The sequence below is a fragment of the Typopeltis vanoorti genome, chromosome 6, assembly GCF_054136105.1.
Source record: "Typopeltis vanoorti isolate ZY-2024b chromosome 6, IOZ_Tvanoo_1.0, whole genome shotgun sequence".
NCBI classification, from domain to species: domain Eukaryota; kingdom Metazoa; phylum Arthropoda; class Arachnida; order Uropygi; family Thelyphonidae; genus Typopeltis; species Typopeltis vanoorti.
Window position 1 is genome coordinate 97,313,514 of NC_143554.1, and position 25,878 is coordinate 97,339,391.

A 25,878-nucleotide genomic window follows, 5' to 3' on the forward strand; every position below is an offset into this window, starting at 1 on the left:
TTGTGCACACTGAAAAAGGGGGTAAGAACTAGATTCTCTCACATAGCAATGGGTGATGTATAGCCTTTCTTGCTGAGTCTTTGGCATTCTGGAGGTCTCTGATGAGGATAATAATAATCTGTGATTATAACACCTAACCTTCTCAAACAACTCCAGCCTACTAGCTAAATTCTCTTTAAAAAAAAAAAAAATTCTAGTTTGGCATTTTGTCTATTATCTGAATGTTAAATTCTTATCTATCATCATCCAAAAAATGTACATTTTTTTAATGATTAAAGTTGTTGTTTAGCTTATTGTTCATTCTTCCAGTTCCCTTTTCCCTCTATCCTAACATCCAATTATTTGAAACAGCTAACCCTTATGAGAAACAGTTGTCATGTAACCCACTATTATTGTTATGTGCCATCCAATTGGTTTCAACTCTTGGTGATCTTGTGAGTAAAGGTTCTCGATCCTACTTAGCCTCTTGTCCTTTCTTTCAGAAACTGTAAGTTCATTTGGTAAGATCTTTTATGTTGTCCATCCAACTCTTTTGTGGTCTTCCTCTTCTCATTCCCTCAATCTTCCCCAATATAACTGCCTTTTCCAATGATTCATCTGCTCACATAACATGTCCAAAGTACATCAACTTCTGTTTAGTGATCATTGCCTCCAAGGAGCATTCTGATTTTATACTTTCTAAAATCTTCTTATTAGTCATTCTTGGTCCAAGGGATTCTTAAATTTCTTCCATGCCCATAATTCAAATGACTCAATTTGCTTTCTCTCTTTCTTCTTAATAATCAGTCCTTCACATCCATACATCACTACTGGAAATACCATTGCTTTGACAATTCTAACTTTCATGGCCTTACTCACCTCTATCTTTCATGATTTTCATCAGGTTCAACATTAGCTTTTTTTTTTTCCCCGATGACTATCCTTCTTTTAATATCATCTTCACGTTTATCATCATTTCTGATTCTGGACTCCAGTAAATCATAACTTTCAACAATCTCTATTTTATTTCCCTCTATTAAAAATTCATTTAAATTGCCAGAAGCCATCACTTTTGTTTTGCTGATGTTTAAATTAAGCTCAGGTTTGTTACTTTCTTCTTAACCAATAGAATCAACCACTCTAGATCTTCAATTTCTGCTATGAGAGTTGTATCTTAAATTATTTATTTTTCTGCCACCAATCTTGATTCCAGTCAGGTTTTTGTCTGAGTTAGCCATTCTCATAAATATTTCACTATAAATATTAAATAGATAGGGTGACAGTATAAAACCTGCTGCACTCGTTTTTCCATTCAAACACTGTCTGTCTGTTTCTCCAAAGAATGTTTTTACTGAAGCTTTCTTATCAAGAGAATTAAATGCTCAGGTATTCCCATTAATTTCATTACAATCCACAGTCTGTTATCATCCATGCAATCAAAAGTTTTGTTTTAATCAATAAAACAGATGTATACTTCCTTCTGAAATTCTCTTGTTTGTTCCATAATCCATCTCATATTTGCTATCTGGTCTGTAGTTAATCTACCTCTCCTAAAGCCTGCCTGTTCTTGTGGCATTTTTCTATTCACATATGGCTCCAGCCTTTGTTGAATCACTTTCAGCATGACTTTGCTTGCATGTGAAATTACAGGCAATGGTTCTATAATTCTCGCCAGTCTCTGGGATTTGATTGTTTTGGAATTGGGATGAATACTGATGTTTTCCAATCTTTAGGCCAGTATATTTTCATCCAAATCTGTTGACAAAGTCATGATTCACTACTTCATCCCCAGCTGCTTTCAATAATTCCACTAACGCTCCATCAGCTCCAGGAGCTTTTCCTTTTGGCAGTGTTCCATTGCTAATTATCACTTCACTTTTTATTATCATGGGTTCCTCAACAAATTCTCTCCTTTCAAATTCTCCTTCAATATTATTATCTTTCTTGTACAAATTCTCTACATACGCTTGCTATCTTTTTTTTTTCTTTGCTACTTCTTCTTCCATCAAACATTTTTCCAAATTACTTTTTACAACTCCTAATCTAGGGATAAACTTCCTTGTAATTTCATTTATCTTTCTAAACAGATCTCCTGTTCTACACATAATATTGCTTTCTTCAATTTCTTTGCACCTTTTGTTTAGATGTTTTTCCTTATCTTTCCCAGCCTGTCTCTGGAGATTGCAATCAGTTATCTAACCTTTTTGTTTGTTTTTTTTGAAGTTTCATTTTTCTTCTTTCCTCTCCTATTTGAATACCTTCTTCTGGCAGCCATCTACAATCTTTCTTTTTGTTGCTTTACTTAATCTTCTTTGCATCTTCTATTACTGTACATTTTGTTTCTTCTCACAGTTTTAATTCTCTTCATATCCTCTCCATACTTTTTAATTTCTTTCTGACTTCTACTTTATATGCTTCATTTATTTGATTTAAATCAAATCTGATGCTGTCCTTTTGTTTCTTCTTAGCACTAATTAATTTCAGTTTAACTTCGGTTATCAATAATTCATGATCTGTCAGTCTGCACCAGGTAGTGTTTTTGCTGCTTGGATAGCACTTCTCCACCATCTGCTAGCAACAATATAATGTATCTGATTTCTGTATTCACCATTAGGACACCCAGGCCTTCTGGCACTATATCACGATAACTTAAGCCTCTGTTCATAAGATTTTCTTGGCAAAATTAAATTGAATTAAAATATATACAGAAGTGGCTTGCTGCCTTCTTTATAAGTTTATTGATTATCAATATTACATTGTTTCAAAATGATTTCATAGGTTTAGTACTTGTAAGTAATATCAGTATGTAAGTAACATAATTATGTATATAATCTCAGACAATGGTTCACTAGATATCAAAATATGAGATTAAGATTTATTTTAATTAAAATGACATGTAATTTTTAGGTGTTATGTTTAACTCACAGTTCTCTCAACATGCAGGTTTTCCTGTTTAATGTTGCAACAAAGACATATTTCTGGAATTAAACTAAATGTGCATCATATTTGTAAAGCCACCACCAAAGGTCTGATTTGCTGTTTAAGAATTCAAAAGTCAAACCCATAATTTCTTTTGCTTGCAAAATTATTTTATTTAACAGTTTTCAGGTATAAGAAAAATGCTCTGTTGTATACATGTAGTCTGAAAATGAGTTTCCATCATTAAAAATTTAATGATTAGACTAAAGCATTTATATTTATCAAAATGGAGACTTCCAAGAATGACATAAATATATTTTAATTAAAGTGTCATATAATTTTTAGTTATGTTTAGCTGACAGTTCTCTCAACATATAGGTTTTCCTGTTTAATGTTGTTTAAAGCATTCATATTTATCAAATTGGAGACTTCCAAAAAACACATAAATATATTTAAAATGAAAATTATTTATAAGTTTATTGCTTATCAATATCACATTGTTTCAAAATGATTTCATAGGTTTAGTACTTGTAACAGATGCTATGTCAGCTATGGGTTTGGAGGCAGGTAGACATCGAATTGGAGAACAAGTTGTAGAAATTAAGGGAAATAAGGCTGTTGTTGCAGGCACAGATACACTCAGTGGAAGGTGAGCTATTTTAAGTTTTCAGACTGTATTATTAGCTTTCTTTTTGTATAAACTGAAAATGTTTTTGAGAAGTAAAAAAAAAAAATTTTATTGTTATTCCCAAAAAAAACAACATTACCTAGTCAGTAAGGATATTGTAACTAGTATCAAACTGATGGATTCTGTATGTTTTAGGGATAGATTCCATCCACAACACGTCATGATTTGGTACTTTGTGTTGAGTATGTCAAAACACAAGTTTGATTAAATAATGTTAAATTATAATAATAAAGAAGATCAATATTAAATTAATATAAGTTGAATGGATAAGATTTAGAAAAAAATTAATAAATACAAGGATTTAGGTATTTTGGTTGATAGGGAATTGAAGTACAGGAACCATATTGTTGTGACAATTAGTAAAGCTAAGAAGATTGTAGGCATAATGAAAAAAAAAAAGCTTTTCTATATTATGACTTCCTTCTCTTTTAAAGAAGAGAAGGAAGTTATAATATACAAGTCTATAGAAAGTTTTCAGTATTGAGACCACATGTTTTTAAATAAAAAAAAATGAATTTAATAAAATAAACACTTATAACCCTATAAGTTTTTAAGTCATATAACCCTATAAGTTTTTAAGTCATCAGTATTACATCAGTAAACATTGTACACACACAAAAAAAGACTAGAAACAATTAATTACACATGGATGTTATAAGAACTTCACAATTAGTATCTGCCAAATATCTAAGTACTTCTATGAAATAAAATGACTATCATCACCATCAATTTCCTGATATGTATCCTCAAGTGGTGTTCAGGTTACTATGACAGCACTATATGATTAAGTTTACATTATTATTACTATTCTCCTATCATAATTTTCCTCTAAATTAGTCTATTATTTCTCAGCACTCCAATATTGTCATATCTAACATTTTGGGCTTTTAAGGCACTTTTGACTGAATAAATCCACCTAGATCTTGGTCTTCCTCTGGGTTTTTTCCTGCCATCTTGGCATCAAACACCTGCATCACTAATCTTTACTTTCCCATTATGTTTTAAGTTGTCGTACCACCTTAGATTATCCATGCTCACACTTTCTTGAATAATGACAATGTCAAATTCCTTTCTGTCTTCATTTTTAATATGATTCTGCCATTAATGCCATCTCTTCACTCCCCTAATTTTTCTCAGAACCCTCGTATCTATGGTTTCTAATATTTGATCAAGTGTTCTATTTCTAACCCAACTCTCTCTCAAATTCCTTTCTGTCTTCATTTTTAATATGATTCTGCCATTAATGCCATCTCTTCACTCCCCTAATTTTTCTCAGAACCCTCGTATCTATGGTTTCTAATATTTAATCAAGTGTTCTATTTCTAACCCAACTATTTCCTTAAAATTGCTTTGAACACTGTATTGTATATTTTTAGTTTAGGGTTTTGACTAACTTTTCTCTTATTCCATATAAATTTATTCATCTGGCTCCCCATCATACCAACTTTGCTTATTCTGTTGTCTATTTTCAAATTTAATTTGCCATATTCACTAAAAATTGTGCCTAAATAGCTGAAATATTTTACTTCTTCTATAGACTCTTCATTCAGAATATAGCTGACGTTTTCTATGTTCCTACCTATTTTCATAGTTTTGATCTTTTTGTTACTTATTTTCATGCCAGATTTGTTACAGAATTCAGTTTAGTTAGAGAATCCTGGAGACTTGCACTGGATGTGTTTAGGAATATGAAATATTTTCTTGGGTCAGTGAAGGATTGTGCTTTATGTTCTCTCTTTCTGATGTTAAATCTTTTAAATATGAAGGTCATGTTTTCCTGACATAATGTTTTATGGTTGTCCTGCTGTTCCATAACCACAAAAAGTGGAAATGTAAGTCCTCCTTTTATATATATATATATATGTGTGTGTGTGTGAGAAATGTAGAAGGCTTCTCATGCCTCTTATGAATTCAAAATTCTTATGAACCTGAACTCTCTTCAAAATTGTTTTGAAGGAATCTGCAAACAAGAACCACTCTTCCAGCTCATAAACTTCATTTCTCAGAAAATACCATCATGTTATAGCAGTAATGAATGCCATTCTTGTCAAAATACAAAACTAGGATTTTGTTTTTGTTTTTAAAAATAGCATTTATAAGAGATGTCCATCTGAAGGTAGGTTAGCCAGTCTCATTCATGGCAGGGTTTTTCATCCTACATAACATGCAAAGTAGCTAGAGACAACACACACATGCACACAAAATATAAGACATGATATACTTGTCCCTCACAGCTTTAGTTGTTTTTTGTATAACTTAAACAACCAACCAACTTCGATATAAACAAAATAAATCATCATCATTAGACATTCATTTAGTATTCAACATAAAATGAACTTAAAAGCATGCACAACTATATTTGATTAGCAGGAGAAACAGGATTCAATTTGAATTATTAAAAGTATTAATAATTTAGTTAATTCATTGAATTAATTCAGTCTATATATATTTAGTGTAATTAATTCACTCTTTCAACTCAGCTTGAAAACTATCTTCCTTCCTACCATCAACAAAGGATACATTACCACCTCTTTCCTTACCAGGTGTCTATCAAGTAACCTGATCATGTCATCTTTCCTATTTTGAGTACATTGGCCATTCTGCCTTGATTAGAATTCAAGAACATCAAAACTACATTATATTTTTGGAATCAGAGAAGTCTGGCCTTGTTTCTAAGCACAGAGTTCTTTGGAACCAAAGAACTCTGTGCTTAGTTTTCATTGCAATGATATGGCGTGAAATTATATGATATGAAATCGTCTGAATCTGAACCGATCAGACTGTATGCCAATATCCAAGTTTTGGGAAATGATCACTATTAATTGTTCATAAGTTTTTTAAATTAATAAAATTATTATAAATAATATTTATCTATGCAACTCACAATTGTTCCTTTGAACTCAATTTAATATTGTATACTTTTTTTATACTTTTTCTGCGACCAAGACACAAGCTAATATATGCATGATTTATGACTAATTATTTTCATTTATCTTTTGACTGTATTTAATGGGCTATCTCCCTGATGATGTTCATGTAACATTGGATGAAATGTATTAGTTTTTGAATAAATTCTGTATAATGTTTGATGCATGTGTAAGCCTTAAAGTTATTTTAATGTCTACTGTATATGTTTCATTAAAGCCATTTATTAAAAGTATGCTAATTTGTCTGAATTTGAATTCACTAGGCCTTAGATTTATTATCATTTGAGCATTTTTCAAAGTAATTCAGCTATAGAACGCTTTTGGACTTGAAATATATTGCTCAAACCTAATGTGCTGATTGGAGAGGTGATGTGAAGTATTATTGTTAGTATGCAGATATCTCCATGCAGTCAGAAGACTCATTGTGGGAGATCCCATTTATTCACACACTAGCCATCATTCACAATACCTATCATACTTCTCCTTAAACTCATTCACTGATGAAGCACCCACAACCACTCTGGCAACTCGTTCACCATCCTCCAAGCGAAAAACCTAGTCCTAACATCCTTGCTAACCACACTCTTATACGACTTCCACTAGTGACCCCCTCTCCCTTCGTCCCATGTACTGGAAAAAGTCTTCTGTGTCAATTCTGTAAAACCCTTTAATAATTTAAATACTTTTAACATATATCCTCTTTTTCATTTTCATCTGTCAGCTAATTTTTGAAGCTTACAGAGTGTCAAACTATTCTTATAGGGAGCATTCCACAGACCTGCCACAATCTTTGTCACTCACCTCCAGATCCTCTCCATAACTTCATCAACACAGAATCCAGTGGGATGTTCTAGGATAAGCACAGAATTAAGACAATTTTGAACAAAATTTTAGAAATTAAGCATTTCATACTGAAAAATTGCTGCTTGTAATATCTAAAAATTAAATTTTAGATATTATCTAATATCTAAAATTTGTGATTTGATTTTAAAAAACGCTTTTTTTTTGTGAGATTTTTAATTGTGTGAGATTCTTTGTGTACGGGAATGTATATATTTTTATTTACTTCCCTCACACACACTCCAAGTGGTTAAAACTCTTAAATTCACAATAAAAAGAACAACAAACTAAATCTAGCTTGCACACAGATTTGTATCTCAGGACATCTCACATGTACAAGGGCAGTCGGAAAAGTTCTCTGCCTAACAATGAAAAAATGAATTCATAATGTCAAAATTATTTTTACTTTTCAACATAATCTCCCTTAAGACTAATACATTTATTCCAGCGATACTCCAGTGCCATTATCCCATCCCTGTAGTGGTTCTCAGTAAAATCTGGAAAATACACCTCTACAGCTGCCAATCACCTCTTGATTCGAAGAAAAATGCTGACCAGCGAGGAAAAGTTTTAGTTTTGGGAAGAGATAGAAGTCAGAGGGAGCCAAATCTGGGGAATAGAGTGGATGTTCCAACAATTCATAGTGCAGATTCCTTAATTTCCCATTGCCAAAACACCTTTCTGGGCAGGTGCATTGTCCTCATTAAAGATTATTTTTTTCTTTTGCTGCAAACCGGGTCTTTTCTCATGAATTTTTTCGTCTAGTCTGGTTAAAAGATCGGAATAATATTCTCCCAGTTATTGTTTTACCGTTTTCAGGATAATTAATAAACAAAATCTTTAGCATCCCAAAACGCTGATGCCTTGACCTTTCCTGCAAGAAAGTCTGTTCCTGATAGAACCGACTTTGTCTTCTTTGGTGCTGAACAACTGGCTTCTGTCCACTGTTTGGACTGCTGTTTGCATTCTGGTGTGTAATGGTGAATACAAGTCTCATCCATAGTAATAAATCAATGCACAAAATCAGTTTTATTCTTGTTAAAACGCTCTAACCACTGCTCAGAGATTTTCATGTGAGTGTGTTTTTGATCTACTGTGAGCGAGCGTAGCACCCATCATACACAAAGCTTTTTCATTTGCAATTCTTCATGCAAAATATATCCTACACATTCTTTTGAAATGCCTATAGTCTCAGCAATTTTATGCACTTTGACTTGCCGGTCATCCAATACCATTTCATTCACTTGATCAATGATTTCTGATGTTGTTACACTTTTTGGATGGCCTTCATGTGGATCATCTTCAAGGCTGGTACAGCCACATTTAAACTCAGCAGCCCATTTCTTAATTGTAGAAAACGTAGGAGAAGAGTGCCCATAAACTTTTATGCACTCTTCTCCTATCGTGCGGTTATAAAACCGCACGATACTGAATTTTATCCATTTTAAGGGATACAGACAACAATTTAGTTTCAGACAGCTGTATAAAACAAACTACTTGATAGAATGACTTGCAATTTCACATGGATTCTTATGACAGATGTACCAACTTAGAAAAAAAATCCGATAAAAATCCGCAAACTTAACTGTTTTGCTTACTTGGGAGGAGTAAAAAACCAAGTTTATAAAATTACTTGGTATCCTTAATATATATTATCCCCAAGGTAAAAAGCTTTTCACATCTTTATCTCATCCAGAGTTTCTTATTCAAAGTAAAAGCACCTTGTAGCAACTTGTATAGGTAAAGTTGATAAGGCTCTGTATTACTAAAAACCTTGGTATTTCAGGGTCTAGCTACTCACAGGAGACCTCAAAAAAGGTTGAAACCGGTCTAGGTAGTGACCCCTCCCCCACCCATAATATGTAACAGTATACATCTCCTAGTGAGATGTGTTTTACATTATGGGAAGTACTAAGAATAGTGATCAGAGCTTTACCCACCTTTACCATGAGTTGCCCTGGTGTTGCACTACCTCTAGACTTGAACTACATTCAGGCGCAAACTTAAATGTTTTGCTTACTTGGGAGATGGAGTAAAAAACCAAGTTTATAAAATTACTTGGTATCTTTAATATATAGTATAAATATATATATACAGGGTGTCCCTGAATTCATGGAATTCAGGGACACCCTGAATACACACCGAAACCACCAATATTCGTTATAGAATATGCAGAGTGAGGAGTCGGAAATGAAGGATGGGCAGACACAGGTTTCCAGAGTGACATTTATTGGAGCTAATTACAACAAATGCTCAAACATCTGCCCACCAACGTTGATACACGCAGCACAACGGCGGAGTAGTGATTGGCGTAACTGCTCGTAAACACCGGGCTTGTCGCGCACATCGCCGGCTGAGACGGACAGTTGGGCTACCAGAACCTCTGCAGATTGCATGGCCGTCTCGTATACGACACTCTTCAAATGTCTCCACAGAAAGATCGGGCAATCTTGTGGGAGGACCACCGTGCCCAATCCATCGGTTCCCAAATGTGGTATTAAGATGCTGATGCACGTCCATGCTGGAACCACATACGAGAGTGGATGGCGACTTGAACATCCTTAAGCAATTCTGGCAAAACCTGTTATAGAAAAATACGGTACGTTTGCCCATCGAGGCGGTCTGGCAGTAGGTAGGGTCCAATTATCTAGTCATACATGATCCCCGCCCAGACATTGATGCGAACTGTTGCTGGTACGACTGTGGACGTGTACAGTGGGGGTTCTGGGCCACCCACAAATGCACATTACGGACATTGGCTACACCTTCACGTGAGAAAGTTGATTCATCTGTAAAGAGCACGAGCATGGAAATTGGGCTGCACGACACTTTGCTGCAGGAACCACTGGGCAAAATCCATGCGCAGGGAATAATCAATGGCTGTCAATGCCTGCACTCACTGCAAGTGATAGGAGGTATAGTAGCCCTTCTTCATGCAGTACTCGCCAGACACTGTTTCGATGCACACCCAGGCTCCAGATCACGTGCACCCAGGTTATCTGTCACCATACACAAGATGTCTTCGCTCATAGCTGGCGTTCTGACCGTCCGTGCTCGTTTGGCATCATGTCAACTGATGTGGAAGGTGCCTGCCTCATACAGCTGATGTTGCAGTTGCGCAAACATTTTCTGATCAGGCGCATAGGATATTGCTCATGGTACAGTCTTTGGCCCTCTCTGCCATTGTCCTCAGCTACGCCGTACATCAGGTGCATATTGGCTTTCTCTGCGTTCATAAACTGCTCCATCTTGTGTCCAGTCGATGCTGAAAATTCTGTGGTTTAGCCGATCCAGCGCTTTTAAGCTGTGCTGCCTCGTCTATGCTCCCTACCGGCACCAGGCTGCATTTGCAGCTGCATATTCTATGACGAATATTGGTGTTTCGGTATGTACTACCATCCCCTCACGTTTGAGCCATGAATTCAGGGACACCCTGTATATATATATATATATACATGTTAAAGATACCAAGCAATTTTAAACTTGGTTTTACTCCATTTTTCCCAAGTAAGCAAACAGACAAAAATGTCAAGTTTGCGCCTGCAAGTGATGCAAGACAAGCTGATCCTACAGGTAGTGCAAGACCAGGGCAACTCGTGGTAGACGTGGAACCTAGAAAGTAGAAAGTAGAAAGTAACCTTATGGTTACTTTCTACATATATATATATATAGAAAGTTTTTTACCTTGGGTATAATGTATGTTAAAGATACCAAGTTATTTTAAATATAAACCTGGATTTTCCAAGTAAGCAAACTTGACTGACTTGTCTGTTTGCTTACTTGGGAAATGGAGTAAATAAAACCAGGTTTATATTTAAAATAACATGGTATCTTTAACACGCACGCACGCACGCACGCGCACACACACACACCTAAACCTCTTTTTACGCGATAGATATGTTCCTAAAAATTATGCGTAAATAGAATTCACTTAAAAAGAACTACTGACTCCATAGAAAAAGTGAAGATTGGTTCTAAACCTGAAATATAAGCAAAATAATGAAAAAACAAACATGAAATTCGTTAGGATCATAAGATTTTTATTTACATTTCATGGAGAACACACATACATACATATAATGAATTTTAATAACTTTAAAAAAAACATTCATTTCAGTTGTTTGCTAAGGATTCTATAAAAAAATTATGTCATTCGCTATCGGTTTCTGACAATAAATGCGAAAGCTTTCGTTTTTGTGAGACTGTAATATCATTACGAACTACTAGATATGGTATTATCGTCATCGATTCCGCCTCAACTTGTGGAATTCTTCTTGTCATGTCTTGAACAAAAGTACCACTGGTTGTTTCAGTAGTTTTAGGCATGAACTCAGTTATTAATCGCTATGTTGATGTTTTAGATAAGTCGCGATATAATTCTCTGTATGAAGACATTAACAACTTAAGCTCACGTGAAAACTCCCCAGCATGTTGTTCATTTGGATCATGTCGGGAAATAATTGCCTAAATTACTGGCCAGTTTAAGATCTTTAATTATATCAACAGTAAAACTAGGATTATCTTGATCATTATCATTAACTTCTTTGCTTTCAGGAGTCTCAGAAATAATTTCCACTATTTCGTCTTCGCTAAGAGGTTTATCAAATAACAATTCTTCTATATCTGCCGACGTAAGATCATCAAATCCTTCTCTTGCCAATTTCACATGCCAAACTTATTATATTGGGGAATTCTGCAGTATGATTTAAGGGAACAGGAGCATTCTCTTTAACACATGCAGGCCAAATAGCTTTCCAGCATGCATTCGTAGTTTCTGGTCTCAATTCAGATAATGATAATCGAACCTGATCAATACAATCCATAATTGAAAATTTTTTCCACACATCCATAACTGACTGTTTTTCATCATCATTTAGCTTGTTCAAAACGTACTGAAATGTTCGTCTGACATAATATGTTTTAAAAGTCGCAATTATACCCTGATCTAGAGGTTGTAGAATTGATGTGGTATTGGGCGGCAGAACAAAAATTGCACATTTGGGTGTTCTATATGGCAGGATGACCAGGTGCATTATCAAGAATCAAACGCACTTTAAATTCGAGACCCTTGTCATTCAAATAGCGTCTAACTTCTGGCACAAAATGTTTGTGGAACCACTCAGTGAAAATATCAATGGCCACCCAAGCTTTTTTGTTGGCCATCCAATGAACCGATAATTTTTGAAAATCTACGCCTTTCATTGGCCGTGGTCTTAACGATCGATTTATGAGCAGTGGTTTTAACATCTGATCTCCTAAAGCGTTAGAACAAAATAGGAGTGTTATGCAATCCTTTGCTGCTTTGAACCCACCAACAGTTTTTTTGCATTTTTGATACGTAAGTTCTGTTTGGCATTTTTTTCCAGAAAAGGCCAGTTTCATCCATATTCCGAACTTGTTCACGAGTGTAACCTCCATCTTCAATTATTTTAGCAAGTTTTTGTGGAAATGCTTCAGCAGCTGTTTCATCAGCAGAAGCCGTTTCACCTTTAATTTTTATATTATGAAGCACATGTCTTTTAATAGACTTAGCTAGCCAACCATTGCTTGCATGAAATTCATATTTTTTTTCACGATTGAGATGAAGTATTTGGCTGCAGTTTTTTAATCTGTTCCTAAAATCTCAATGGTGATTGCTTGATGGAATTTCCATCAATGGGCATTCTTTTTTGTACATTATCTTCTATCCACATCACTAAAGCTTTTTTGGCCTTTTTTAGAACAACATCTCTTGTGATGTGATGATAATTTTGCACTTGATTTTGTACCAGAACATGCTGCTTTTCTGATAGCCTCTTCATTTTTCTTTATAGATCTGACAGTTAATTCACAGACTCCAAAATGCTTACCCACAGCCATCGCTACTTCCCCAGTTTGACGATCTAACATTTGAATTTTTATATCCAAGGAAACGGATTTCCAGGGTGTTTAAGGATCAAAGATTTATAACTGAGAGGAGACCTCCACATAGCCTTAAAAGGAATGTGGAGAACCGACTAGGGCTTCTGACCTAATGTCCAATCCTCACCTTCTTGTGGTGCACCCTGTTGGGTATCTACTTGGATACTGAACAAACGAGGATGGGCTGGCAATTTGAGATTTAGCTGACCAAATTGTATTCTTATTGGTTAAACCAAAATAAAAAATGATGGTACAACATGACAAAATTTTATGCCGGCTGGGGAGTCGCCCGGTTAAACAAGGCCCCTGTTGTTTTTGCCAGGGAACCAGGGCGAACAGCGAAAAGTCAGCTACTGGAACAAATCTGAAAACACACCCCAACTCAACATCAGAGTTAAAGATCGGTACTGTCAATATAAGATGCCTGAATGGCAAAGAAATGGAGCTAGCTGAGGAATTAGATAAGTACCAGATCGACATAATAGGGGTGACAGAAACAAAAAAGACAAAAACTGGTGACATCTTTCTAAGAGCAATAAATACAAAATGTTATATTCAGGCAATGACAATCAAAGAAAAGAAGGAGTAGCCATAGTATTCAACATAAAATATGAGGCTAATCTTCTTGAATGGCAGTTAGTCTCAAGTAGAGTAATGTGGGCAAATATGAGAATGGGGAACTGGACAATGAGACTTATTTGTGCCTATGGTCCCACAGAAGGTTCTACTATGGTAGAAGTGGAGGAATTTTTTGAGGCTTTAGAAAAAGCAACTGACACAATGAAAAAGGAAAAGTTGGTCCTTGTTGGGTATCTGAATAGTAGAGTAGGAAATGATTGTGAGATATACAAAAATATTTTGGAAAAATTTGGAGAAAAGAGCAAAGCTAATAATAATGGCAAATACCTTTTTAATTTCTGCTCAGGACATGGACTGGTTATTACAAACACCATGTTCCAACATAAAAATGTGCACAAATTCACATGGAGAGAAGAGGCAAGGAATAAGAAAAGTCTCATTGACTATGTTATTGCTGATAGTGATGTTTTCTCCCTGGTGCAGGACACCAGAGTGTACAGAGGATTTGAAATTGGAAGTGATCACTATATAGTCTTGAGCAGGATAAAATTGAATTTCATATTGAAAAGAATAACATGTAAGAAAGTTTTAAAGCAAATAAAAGTTGAGCAACTCTCAGATGTGAACTGTAGACTAAAATACACAAAGATTATTGAAGAAAAAATGAAAGAGTTTGAGAACAGGAATCAAATCTTGGAGATTCAGTGGCAAACTCTGAAGAAAACATTGATTGATTCTGCCAGAGAGGCATGTGGTGAGGTTGTCTGCAAGGATAAAAAAATCAGAACTCCCTGGTGGACACAGGAAGTTAAACAGCCAGTGAAGGAAAAGAAGAAAGCATATCAAAAGTTCCTGGCAAATAAGTCAGCTTGTGCTCTTAGAGAATATAGAGACAAATGCAAGAATGCTAAACACTGTGTAAAACATAAGTCATGGGAGGATTTTGGCAAGAATATAGAAAATAAATGTCAAGAAGGTGGCAAAATATTTTGGAGGTTGTTGAAGAAGCTTAGGAATGGAGGAAAGAGTGCTGTAAAAGGAGTTAGAGACGATAAAGGTGACATGAAAACGGGAGAAAAATATATCCTTGACGTATGGAGTAATTACTTTGAAAAACTGCTAAATGAAACAAGCAGTGATGACAGCACAGTGGTAAAAAACACTGACCAGGCATGCAGTCTGGAATACATATCCATACTTGAAGTAGAAAAAGCCATCAAAGGCTTGAAATGTGGAAAGGCAGCAGGAGTAGATGATATTCGACCAAAAATGCTGAAGTATGGTGGTATAAGAGTCTTACAGTGGCTGCACTTCATAGTTCAGAAAGCCTGGAGAGAGGGACGAATTCCCGATAATTGGAGTAGAGCTCTCATAGTACCCATATATAAAAAGGAAAATAAAACTGAATGTGAGAATTACAGAGGTATTTCCCTACTGAGTGTTACTGGCAAGATCTATGCAAGTATACTTGAGAAACGGTTGAGAAGAATTGTGGAAGAAAAGCTTGGTGAAGAACAAGCTGGATTCAGGCCAAATAGAGGCCATTGGGATCAGATCTTCACTTTACGACAAATAGTCGAGAAAGCATGGGAATATAACAAAGATTTGTATTTAAGCTTTGTCGATTTGGAAAAGGCATATGACAAGGTGCCAAGAGATAAGCTATTCAATACGATGCAGTTATATGGTGTCAATGGGGCATTATATCAAGCAATACTTAGTCTTTATTTGAGTTGTAAGTCAGCAGTTAGAATTGAAAGAAGTACAGGAAGATGGTTTAATGTTAAATCTGGTCTGAGACATGAATAATGTATAATGTATTATACATTATACATTATTGGATAATGTCTGGATAATGTACATCCTTTACATTATCCAGACATTATCCCCTCTGTTATTCATTATCTATATGGATCACATTATGAAGTGGTATTAAACATGATATCAGAATTGGAGATGTTAATGTCAGCTCTTTGCTTTATGCGGACGATGTTATACTTCTAAATAAATCCGCTAAAAGTTTGCAAGATTCCCTGACTAAATTGAATAACTGTTGTAATAGATATGGTATGAAGGTCAGCATTAAAAAGACCAAGACGATGAAAATAGGTAGAATCATTGAAAATGTGAACTGTGTTGTGAATGGAGAACCTGTGGAACAAGTAAAACATTTCAGCTACTTAGGCACGATTTTTACTGAAGATGGTAATTTAAATATAGAAATAGACAACAGAATCAGCAAAGCTGGTATGGTGGGAAGTCAATTGAATAAATTCATATGGAATAAGAGAGAAATTAGTCAGAACACTAAATTAGCTGTATTCAAGACAGTGTTCAAACCAATTTTAACTTATGGATCTGAGAGCTGGGTCAGAAGTAAAACACTTGACCAAAGACTAGAGACTGCAGATATGAGAGTCCTGAGAATGATTAGAGGCATGAACAGATGGCATCAATGGAAATAGCATATTAAAAACGAGGATATTTGGAAAGAACTTGACATTGTCAGCATCCAGGAATGTGTTAGCAGAGCTAATCTCAGGTGGTATGGTCACTTAAATAGAATGGGAGAGAAAAGATTAACAAAACAAGTGTTCTCTGCCAGGTTGGCAGGAAAACGACCCAGAGCAAAACCAAGATATAGGTGGATTGATATGGTACAAAGTGCCTTAGACGATAGAAATATAAGATCTGATAATGTTGGAATCTTGACAAGTAACAGACTGATTTGGAGGAAAATTGTAGATAGGAAGTTAGTAATGATGTAATTTTTTCATGTAGTACTATCATATCCTGTACACCCCTTGAGGGTACATGGCAGGAATTTGATGATGATGATGATGATGAAACAGATTTCCTTTATCTTTTTGGTTATCGGCAACATCATGTGAGGGCTGGATTAAAATCTTCGGTTAATGAAATGAAAGTTTGAAAATTACATATAGCTTACCATTTATTATTTCTTGGCAAAATTATTAATTTTATAACGCGATTTTTATTTTGATTTCACTTAAAAAATGCAAATATAAAAAATGTGGTAACTGTGTTGTTTACTCAAACACCAAATTCAAAGTGCTAAGAACTGCTTTTTTATGCGCAGTCAGTTATGTAATTCGGGGAATTCCCAATAAATGAAATTCGTAAGAATTTAGAATTTTCATAATTGAAACGAGAATGCAACTCTGCAAAATTCTCAGAATTTTCTTAATTGAAACGAGAATGCAACTCTGCAAAATTCTCAGAATTTTCTTAATTGAAACGAGAATGCAATTCTACAAATTTCTCAGAATTTTCTTGAATTACGGATTTTTTCCTAACTTTAGGTTGGTCACGTAAAAGTGAATAAAAATCGTGTAAAAATTGGGATATCAAAAATTTTTTTTTGATATCCCAATTCGCATAAAAAAAATTCGCATAAAAAGAGGTTTAGGTGTATATCTATGTTGCTCCCACCTACGAAAGGTTATATAGAACCTATAGTACATTTTTATACTGTGAATGGGCTGGAAATCAAAGTTTCCTTTCAGTTTCAACTGAATTCAATCCTGTGTGGATTAATAATGCAATAAACTTCCCATTTATCTGTTTATACAAGGATATCCTCTCTGTTTTCTAACTTCTCTTCTAATTTCTTTCCAGTCTTCATATATTGAAGACAGAGAAACTCCGTTTTTCTTAGATGTGGTCCTTTCCTACCTGTCCAGGTAGGAAAGGACAGTGCAAAACATTATTTAATTATAATTCAAAATGAAACAAGTGGAAATTATAACAGTTCTTCATTTCACAATCTTTTATGCACCAAGGCGAGCTCATTTGATCACTTCCAGTAATATAGTGGTGACTTTCGCTTCCCTCATCACTTAAAATTTTGTAGACGTTTGTTTAGATACAACACAAACATTGCTTTTTTGACAGCTCATACAAAATTATAACCAGTTGCTAATATCTAATTTTAAGAAATTTATTTCACCTCTGAGCAAGACTTCGGTAACCAAAGATAAGAATAACATTAAAAAATGTCCTGCTTACGACATACAGAAATGTCAAACAAACGTTTAACTAACTACCTTACGGAATAATACCGTATTACTAACTTCTAACTTTGATTCATTTATAGATTTTAAACTTGTGTAATATCTGAATTTTAACAGATATCTTACATTGTATATTCTACAAGGAATAGGTAATAAAGATTGCAGAACAGAAAAATAGCCATATATATATATTGCGATATGTGATTGTATGAAATGAACAAATATACAATTTTGGATGTATTTATAATTATTATCATACTGAAAATATTGAAGTAAGTATTATTCACATATAATTTCATATTTAATACTTTAGAGAACTTATATACTAGCACCAAAATTCCTAATGAAGTTTGCATTCACATCAGACAATAATTTGTAGAATACATGTAGCAATATTGCAATATTTTGAAGTTTTCTTAATTTGTGGACCAGTTTAATTTTATTTTGTAGCTATCTTTTGCAATATATTTATTTTAAAGATCTTCCATACTATTTCTAAGTAAGAATTATTTTTTATTATCTTCATCATCAGTTCAGCTTCTTTTGATTCGATAGTACTTTATCTTATTATTATCTGGTATTATAGTAGAAGTGCAGAATGGGGTGAGGGGAATCGAAATTCCTTCTATCATTAACACTGTTCAAATGATAATGATGATAATAAAATTGTTATATTTCTTTCTAGCATAGCCAGTTTGGACCAGTGTGTCAAATTTTTCTATCATGAAACAGGTATGCAGTTTTTATAATACACATAGAAATAGCAAAAAAGAAATCTAATCAGAAAATCAGATCAAAAATGTTAGTAAACTTCTTTTTTTTTTTTGAAGATGTCATAGAAAAAAATATTTATACAGTATCATTTTATTATCTATTAAACTTATGTGAATGGCTGTAAACCAAGAATTTGGACAGAGGAAAAAAAGTAAAATAGTAATGGGCAAAGATAAAACAGGAATTGATGGAGGGTTTTTCACTTGGCTATGCTACCAATTATATATATCGTTTAATCCTTTATCCAAGTGTAAGCAAACAAAATTTGCTCCTGAAGTATTTTCAGGACTGGGACAACTCATGGCCAAAGGTGGTATAAGTTCTCATCATTTGCCTTAGTATCCCATAATGCAAAGTACATCTCCTTGAGGACATGTATAACGCTATGCATTAACGGAAGGATCACTACCCAGATCGGTTTTGACCTTTATTGAGGTCTCATCAGTGGGAGCCAGACACCCCCCCCCCCCCAGAGGTAGTGATACTAAGGTGGAAGTAATGGAGAAATCATATTTCCTTCAACTTACCTCTAATCCAGAGAATCTTAATAATAAGGTGCGACACCTTTTGACAACTGGCATACAGAAATATGACTTCTCCATTACTTCCACCTTAGTATCACCACCTCTAGGTCTGGCTCCCACTGATGAGACCTCAATAAAGGGTGAAACCAGTCTGGGTAGTGATCCTTCCCTTAATACATAGCATTATACATGTCTGCAAGGAGATGTGCTTTGCATTATGGGATACTAAGGCAAGTGATGAGAACTTATAATACCATCTTTTCCGAGAGTTACCCCAATCCTGAAAATACTTCAGGTGCAAATTTTGTTTGCTTACACTTGGATAAAGGATTAAACCAAATATATAATTGGTAGCATAGCCAAGTGAAAAAACTTCCGTCAACTTGCCTCTAATCCAGAGAATTTAATAATAAGGTGTGACACCTTTTGGCAACTGGCATATGGAAATATGGCTTCTCCATTCCTTCCATTTAGAATTACCACCTCTGGGTGTGGCTCCCACTGAAGAGACCTCAATAAAGGTCGAAACTGGTTTGGGTAGTGATCCTTCCCTTAATGCATAGCATTATACATGCCCACAAGGAGATGTGCTTTGCATTATGGTATACTAAGGCAAGTGATTAGAACTTATACCACCTTTGCCACGAGTTACCCCAGTCCTGAAAATACTTCAGGTACAAATTTTGTTTGCTTACACTTGGATAAAGGATTAAACCAAATATATAATTGATAAAACAAGGAATGTTTTATCTTTTTAAAAGTGAATTCCTTTAATAATTTGATCTACCATTTGTTTTCTCCATCCTATGTTTGCTACAGTCAATAGATGAATTTGAAGACAGAGCATTTTATGTCTTAAGACAAAGCGCTCTTTTCTTCTAAATAATGGTCTTCATTATAGTGTGTATTATATCATAGAATACTGGAGAAAAGAAAGAGACTCTATTCAGATAGAAAAAATAACTGATTTCATCAATACGAATAGATTGTTTAGAAAAGTGTCAAGTCAGCAGAGTTTTATTCTGTTTCCTCTCATGAATAATTTTCTGAAGTGGGATAATTTTTCTAATAAGATGTTTACTGAGATAGGACAAGAATATTTCTTTCTTTAATTTTAGGAAAAGAATAATTTAAGAAGAATATTAATGTTGAATCCAAGTGAGACAGCTTTCTTTGTATTGAACTGATTATATTGAATGTGTGTGTTGGATGGCTAAAGTTGTTACTCCTAGAAAGGAATAGCAGAGGATTTTGTTTTGTTAGAAAAACCTTAATTTCAGGAATAAAATATATATATATATATATATATTTGTGTGTGTGAGAGAGAGAAAAGGGTATCTCTTATTAAATCTTTTTAAACAAATTCGATGTAAATAATTATAAATGTATATTTTTTAAAATTAATTAAGCAGTTTTTTTGTATTACAATTTCTTTCTCTTGTTTATGAGACTTCTTCTTTCACTGCGCGTTATTCCCGCTTCCTATGCAGGGTCTGCGTGTTACTTAGATGTGACTTCTTGTTAGTACCACTCCCAACTGACCTGTCGCCTAGCCTGCCACGGGGGGGATATATTTTTGACTGTAGAAGCGTATGTTCACGGGCCGGTTTGCCTGCTTGCAGGATGAAAAACGCCAGATAAACTGCAGAAAAAAAACCTACTGCCAGTGCCCAAGACTGTCTAACTTGGCTATGGCTGAGGAAGATCCTCACGTTCCTAACATCTTCGACGGGAATTGAACCTGGGACACTCCTTCCCCAGGCATATGGTTGCGAAGCGCAAAGCCACTAGACTAACCGCGTGGACTGTCTTGTTTATGAAACTAAGATAAGTAAATCTAATAAATGAGATTTAGTGTTAAAGATTTGGTGAAACTAGTATCCTTTTACACTAAAGAAATTTAGATACTGGATTAAATATTAAATAATAAATATTAAAATAAAAATTTTTTTCTCATCATCATCATCATCATCAAATTCCTGCCATGTACACTCAAGGGGTGTACAGGATATGACAGTACTACATGAAAAAATTACATCATTATTAACTTCCTATCGACAATTTTCCTCCAAATCAGTCTGTTACTTGTCAAGATTCCAACATTATCAGATCTTATATTTCTATCGTCTGAGGCACTTTGTACCCTATCAATCCACCTATATCTTGGTCTTCCTCTGGGTCATTTTCCTGCCAACCTGGCAGAGAACACTTGTTTTGCTAATCTTTCCTCTCCCATTCTATTTAAGTGACCATACCACCTGAGATTAGCTCTGCTAACACATTCCTGGATGCTGACAATGTCAAGTTCTTTCCAAATATCCTCATTTTTAATATGATATTGCCATTGATGCCATCTGTTCAAGGCTCTAATCTTTCTCAGGACTCTCATATCTGCGGTCTCTAGTCTTTGGTCAAGTGTTTTTACTTCTGACCCAGCTCTCAGATCCATAAGTTAAAACTGGTTTGAACACTGTCTTGTATACAGCTAATTTAGTGTTCCGACTAATTTCTCTCTTATTCCATATGAATTTATTCAATTGACTTCCCACCATACCAGCTTTGCTGATTCTGTTGTCTATTTCTTTATTTAATTTACCATCTTCAGTAAAAATTGTGCCTAAGTAGCTGAAATGTTTTACTTGTTCCACAGGTTCTCCATTCACAACACAGTTGACATTTTCAATGATTCTGCCTATTTTCATTGTCTTTGTCTTTCTATTGCTGACCTTCATACCATATCTATTACAACAGCTATTCAATTTAGTCAGAGAACCTTGCAGACTTGTAGCGGATTTATTTGGAAGTATAACATCATCCGCATAAAGCAAACAGCTGACATTAACATCTCCAATTTTGATATCAGGTTTAATACCACTTTCCTTCATAATGTGATCCATATAGATAATGAATAACAGAGGGGATAATGTACATCCTTGTCTCACACCAGATTTAACATTAAACCATCTTCCTGTACTTCCTTCAATTCTAACTGCTGACTTACAACTCAAATAAAGACTAAGTATTGCTTGATATAATGCCCCATTGACACCATATAACTGCAGCGTATTGAACAGCTTCTCTCTTGGCACCTTGTCATATGCCTTTTCCAAATAGACAAAACTTAAATACAGATCTTTGTTATATTCCCATGCTTTCTCGACTATTTGTCGTAAAGTGAAGATCTGATCCTGACAGCCTCTATTTGGCCTGAATCCAGCTTGTTCTTCACCAAGCTTTTCTTCCCCAATTCTTCTCAAACCGTTTCTCAAGTATACTTGCATAGACAGGAACACTCAGTAGGGAAATACCTCTGTAATTCTCACATTCAGTTTTATTTCCCTTTTTATATATGGGTACTATTAGAGCTCTACTCCAATCATTGGGAATTCGTCCCTCTGTCCAGGCTTTCTGAACTATGCAGTGCAGCCACTGTAAGACTTTTATACCACCATACTTCAGCATTTCTGGTCGAATATCATCTACTCCTGCTGCCTTTCCACATTTCAAGCCTTTATATGGCTTTTTCTACTTCAAGTATGGATATGTATTCCTTACTGCATGCCTGGTCAGAGTTTTTTATCACTATGCTCTCATCACTGCTTGTTTCATTTAGCAGTTTTTCAAAGTAATTACTCCATACTTGAAGGATATCTTTTTCTCCTGTTTTCATGTCATCTTTATCATCTCTAACTCCTTTTACAGCACTCTTTCCTCCATTCCTAAGCTTCTTCAACAACCTCCAGAATATTTTGCCTCCTTCTTGATATTTATTTTCTATATTCTTGCCAAAGTCCTCCCATGACTTTTGTTTAGCTAATTTTACACACTGTTTGGCTTTCTTACATTTGTCTCTGTATTCTGTAAGAGTAAAAGCTGACTTATTTGCTAGGAACTTTTGATATGCTTTCTTCTTTTCCTTCACCGCCTCTTTAACTTCCTGTGTCCACCAGGGAGTTCTGATTTTTCTATCCTTGCACACAACGTCACCACATGCCTCTCTGGCAGAATCAATCAATGTTTTCTTCAGAGTTTGCCACTGAATCTCCAAGGTTTGATTCCTGTTCTCAAACTCTTTCATTTTCTTTTCAATAATCTTTCTGTATTTTAGTCTACTGTTCACATCTGAGAGCTGCTCAACTTTTATTCGCTTTAAAACTTTCTTACATGTTATTCTTTTCAATATTTTTTTCTTTATATTCCATATTGAGATGAAAAAGTCTTTCATCATATTTAAGAAATTAACGAATTGGACGATCTCAAGCAATAAGATTGTCACTTTTCCGAAGGGCTCTATTAAAAGTAGCCCAGCGGTGTCAGGAAGGTTGCTACAGGTCATTCTTCTGTCAGATGCAACTTCATCTGCTTATATTGTCCTGACAGAATTCATAAAGGTATTTTGCATTTTCTTTCTTTCTTTCTTTTACAAGAATATTTTAAAGGTGCCTCCATAGCTCATTTGGTATAGACGAAGCCCTTTGGTTGGAAAGACCTAGGTTCTATTCCCATCAGTGATGTGAGAAACCTGTATCTGGTCTCTTTTGATAAAAGGTGAGTTAGCTGGCCTCATACTGAGGTAGGGGATTTTTTCACCCAGAAACTGTTTTTTTTTTGTCCCCCACAACAGGCCAACCGGTCCCCCCCCAAACACACATCTACAGACATAGGACACACTGGAGGCATAGGGCTAACCACCTTATCCTTATGATGGGTATGATTTGGAAGGGCTTAGGACATCTGTAATAGGCCAGTAGGCCTAATACGAAAAAGGAAGAAGAGGAAAAATACTTGTTGTATGAGCTTTTTTTTAGTTATGAAGTAAAAACACACATATAGAAAAATATGTATATATATTTGATGTAATGGATTTTCTATAATTATATATATACACAAACACACACACACACACACACACACGTGTGTGTGTGTGTTTGTGTATAATACATAAATAAATAAATAAAACAGACAAAATAAGATATCAAGCTATCAGACAGAATCTTGGGTAAGGCCTTTACAAGAAAAAGAATTTAGAGGTTTTTCCATCTTTAATAGGATGGACATGGGTAAAATATCTTATAAGGTTTGGGAAGCAAAATGTGCAGGAACCAAATCCAAAGGGTATGCCAAAATGGAATGGCAAAAGCAATCGAACTAAGGTGCCTCTTGCTTAAAACAACTGTTAAGAGAATGACAACAGACTGTGTAGGATAGTCTGAGCTGTGGCACAAACTTTCTTTACTTGGGTAGACAAGGAGCAGCAAAGTTTTTAGAGAGAAAAATCATTGTTTTAGCAGAACTAAAACATTTTAATATTAGGAAGGTATATTATCATTAGCAGTTATCCAAAGTGATCACTTAAGTAATTGAATAATACCTTACTGATTGTGATAATTATTATTTTAGACTTCTGGAAATGATAAATATTTAAATATATAAGGTATTAGCACTATATGTTTTATTAATTGTTATTGTAAACTACAATTATGTTGAATACTACAGGATATTTATTTCCTTTCATTTATGTAGATTCTTAAATATCTGCATTGTTTATATTTTTTAAAGAAATTTAATCATATAATGATTTCGTTATTCACCTGTTAGGATGCTCTGAAGTGGAAGCCTTGGAGTGTGCTACCGTACATCCTGCAGAAGTGCTAGGAATCACTAAGTCTAAAGGAACTCTAGACTTTGGCACAGATGCAGATTTTGTTTTTTTGGATAAAGACTTAAATGTAATGGCTACTTATATTGCTGGTGAATGTGTGTGGAAAAAAGAAAGTAAGGTTTCTTAACTCAAAACTGAGGAAAATTTGCAATACATATTCATCAAACCTCTTTATGAGCCTATTTTAGGGTATTAAGGGAATGATTATTACAAGCAAACCAAATAAACTGGAAATCTTTTATACAAGTTTTCAGTATATGCTTTATTTTAGATTATTTCTGAATAGAAGGATGTGAAATATATAATGAAGAAACAATATTCAAGTATATAAAATATCAGTTTGTGTTTTACAGAAATTACTAAATTTTTGTAAACAACAAATAAGTAATAGCATGTCATATTTTGTATTCTGTTGGTGCACTCACAACCCTGTCTTTACTATGTTGTATCTGCTAATCTTCCAACAGTTTAAATTGCCAAGAAATTATGTTCTTGTTTAATCCTTAATCCAAATACTATATAATATTGGGTTGGCAAATAAGTTCATTCGGTTTTTCAGAGTGGAATGAAACACATTTTATTTAATATATATAATACATACTAGTCAGTTATATATTGACCCTTTTTATTAATGACCTCTTGCCATCTGTCCACCAACTTGATTATGCCACATTCATAAAACCCCTGGGGTTTACTGATAAAAAACTGATCCAGGTGTCTTTTGACAGCCTCCTCATTAACAAAGGTTTTTCCCATTCAGAGAATTCTGCAACGATTGGAATAAGTGGTAATCGGAAGGTGCCAGGTCCTGTGAATACACAAAGGATGCGGCAAAACATCCCAGCCAGGATGTAACAATTTACTCCAGGTTGTTAACAATGTGTGGGGTCTGGCATTGTCGCGGTGAAAGACAACTCCTTTCTGATTTGCCAATTCAGGACGTTTTGTGCTAATTGCATGGGCCAGTCACATTAACTGTGAACAGTAGACAGTTGAATCAATCGTTCTGCCTGATGGTAACACCTCGTAGTGGACAACACCTTTATAATCC

The 25,878-nt window shown here is 34.7% G+C and overlaps 1 protein-coding gene across 2 annotated transcripts in view; it reads left to right on the forward strand.

Moving 5' to 3' along the window:
- LOC150105735 (N-acetylglucosamine-6-phosphate deacetylase) overlaps positions 1-25,009 on the forward strand; it is a 104,440-nt gene extending 79,431 nt beyond the window's left edge. Inside the window, exons 8-10 of one of the 2 annotated variants that reach the window (XM_090395042.1) lie at positions 3,418-3,547; positions 18,553-18,599; positions 24,764-25,009. In XM_090395042.1, coding sequence (XP_090251168.1) covers positions 3,418-3,547; positions 18,553-18,599; positions 24,764-24,954 — 368 coding nt within the window. In that variant the 3' untranslated portion in view covers positions 24,955-25,009. Of the gene's footprint in view, positions 1-3,417; positions 3,548-6,129; positions 6,316-18,552; positions 18,600-24,763 lie in introns of those variants that run through there. The other variant, XM_090395043.1, reaches the window with a different exon arrangement.
- Positions 25,010-25,878: the final 869 nt, after the last annotated feature.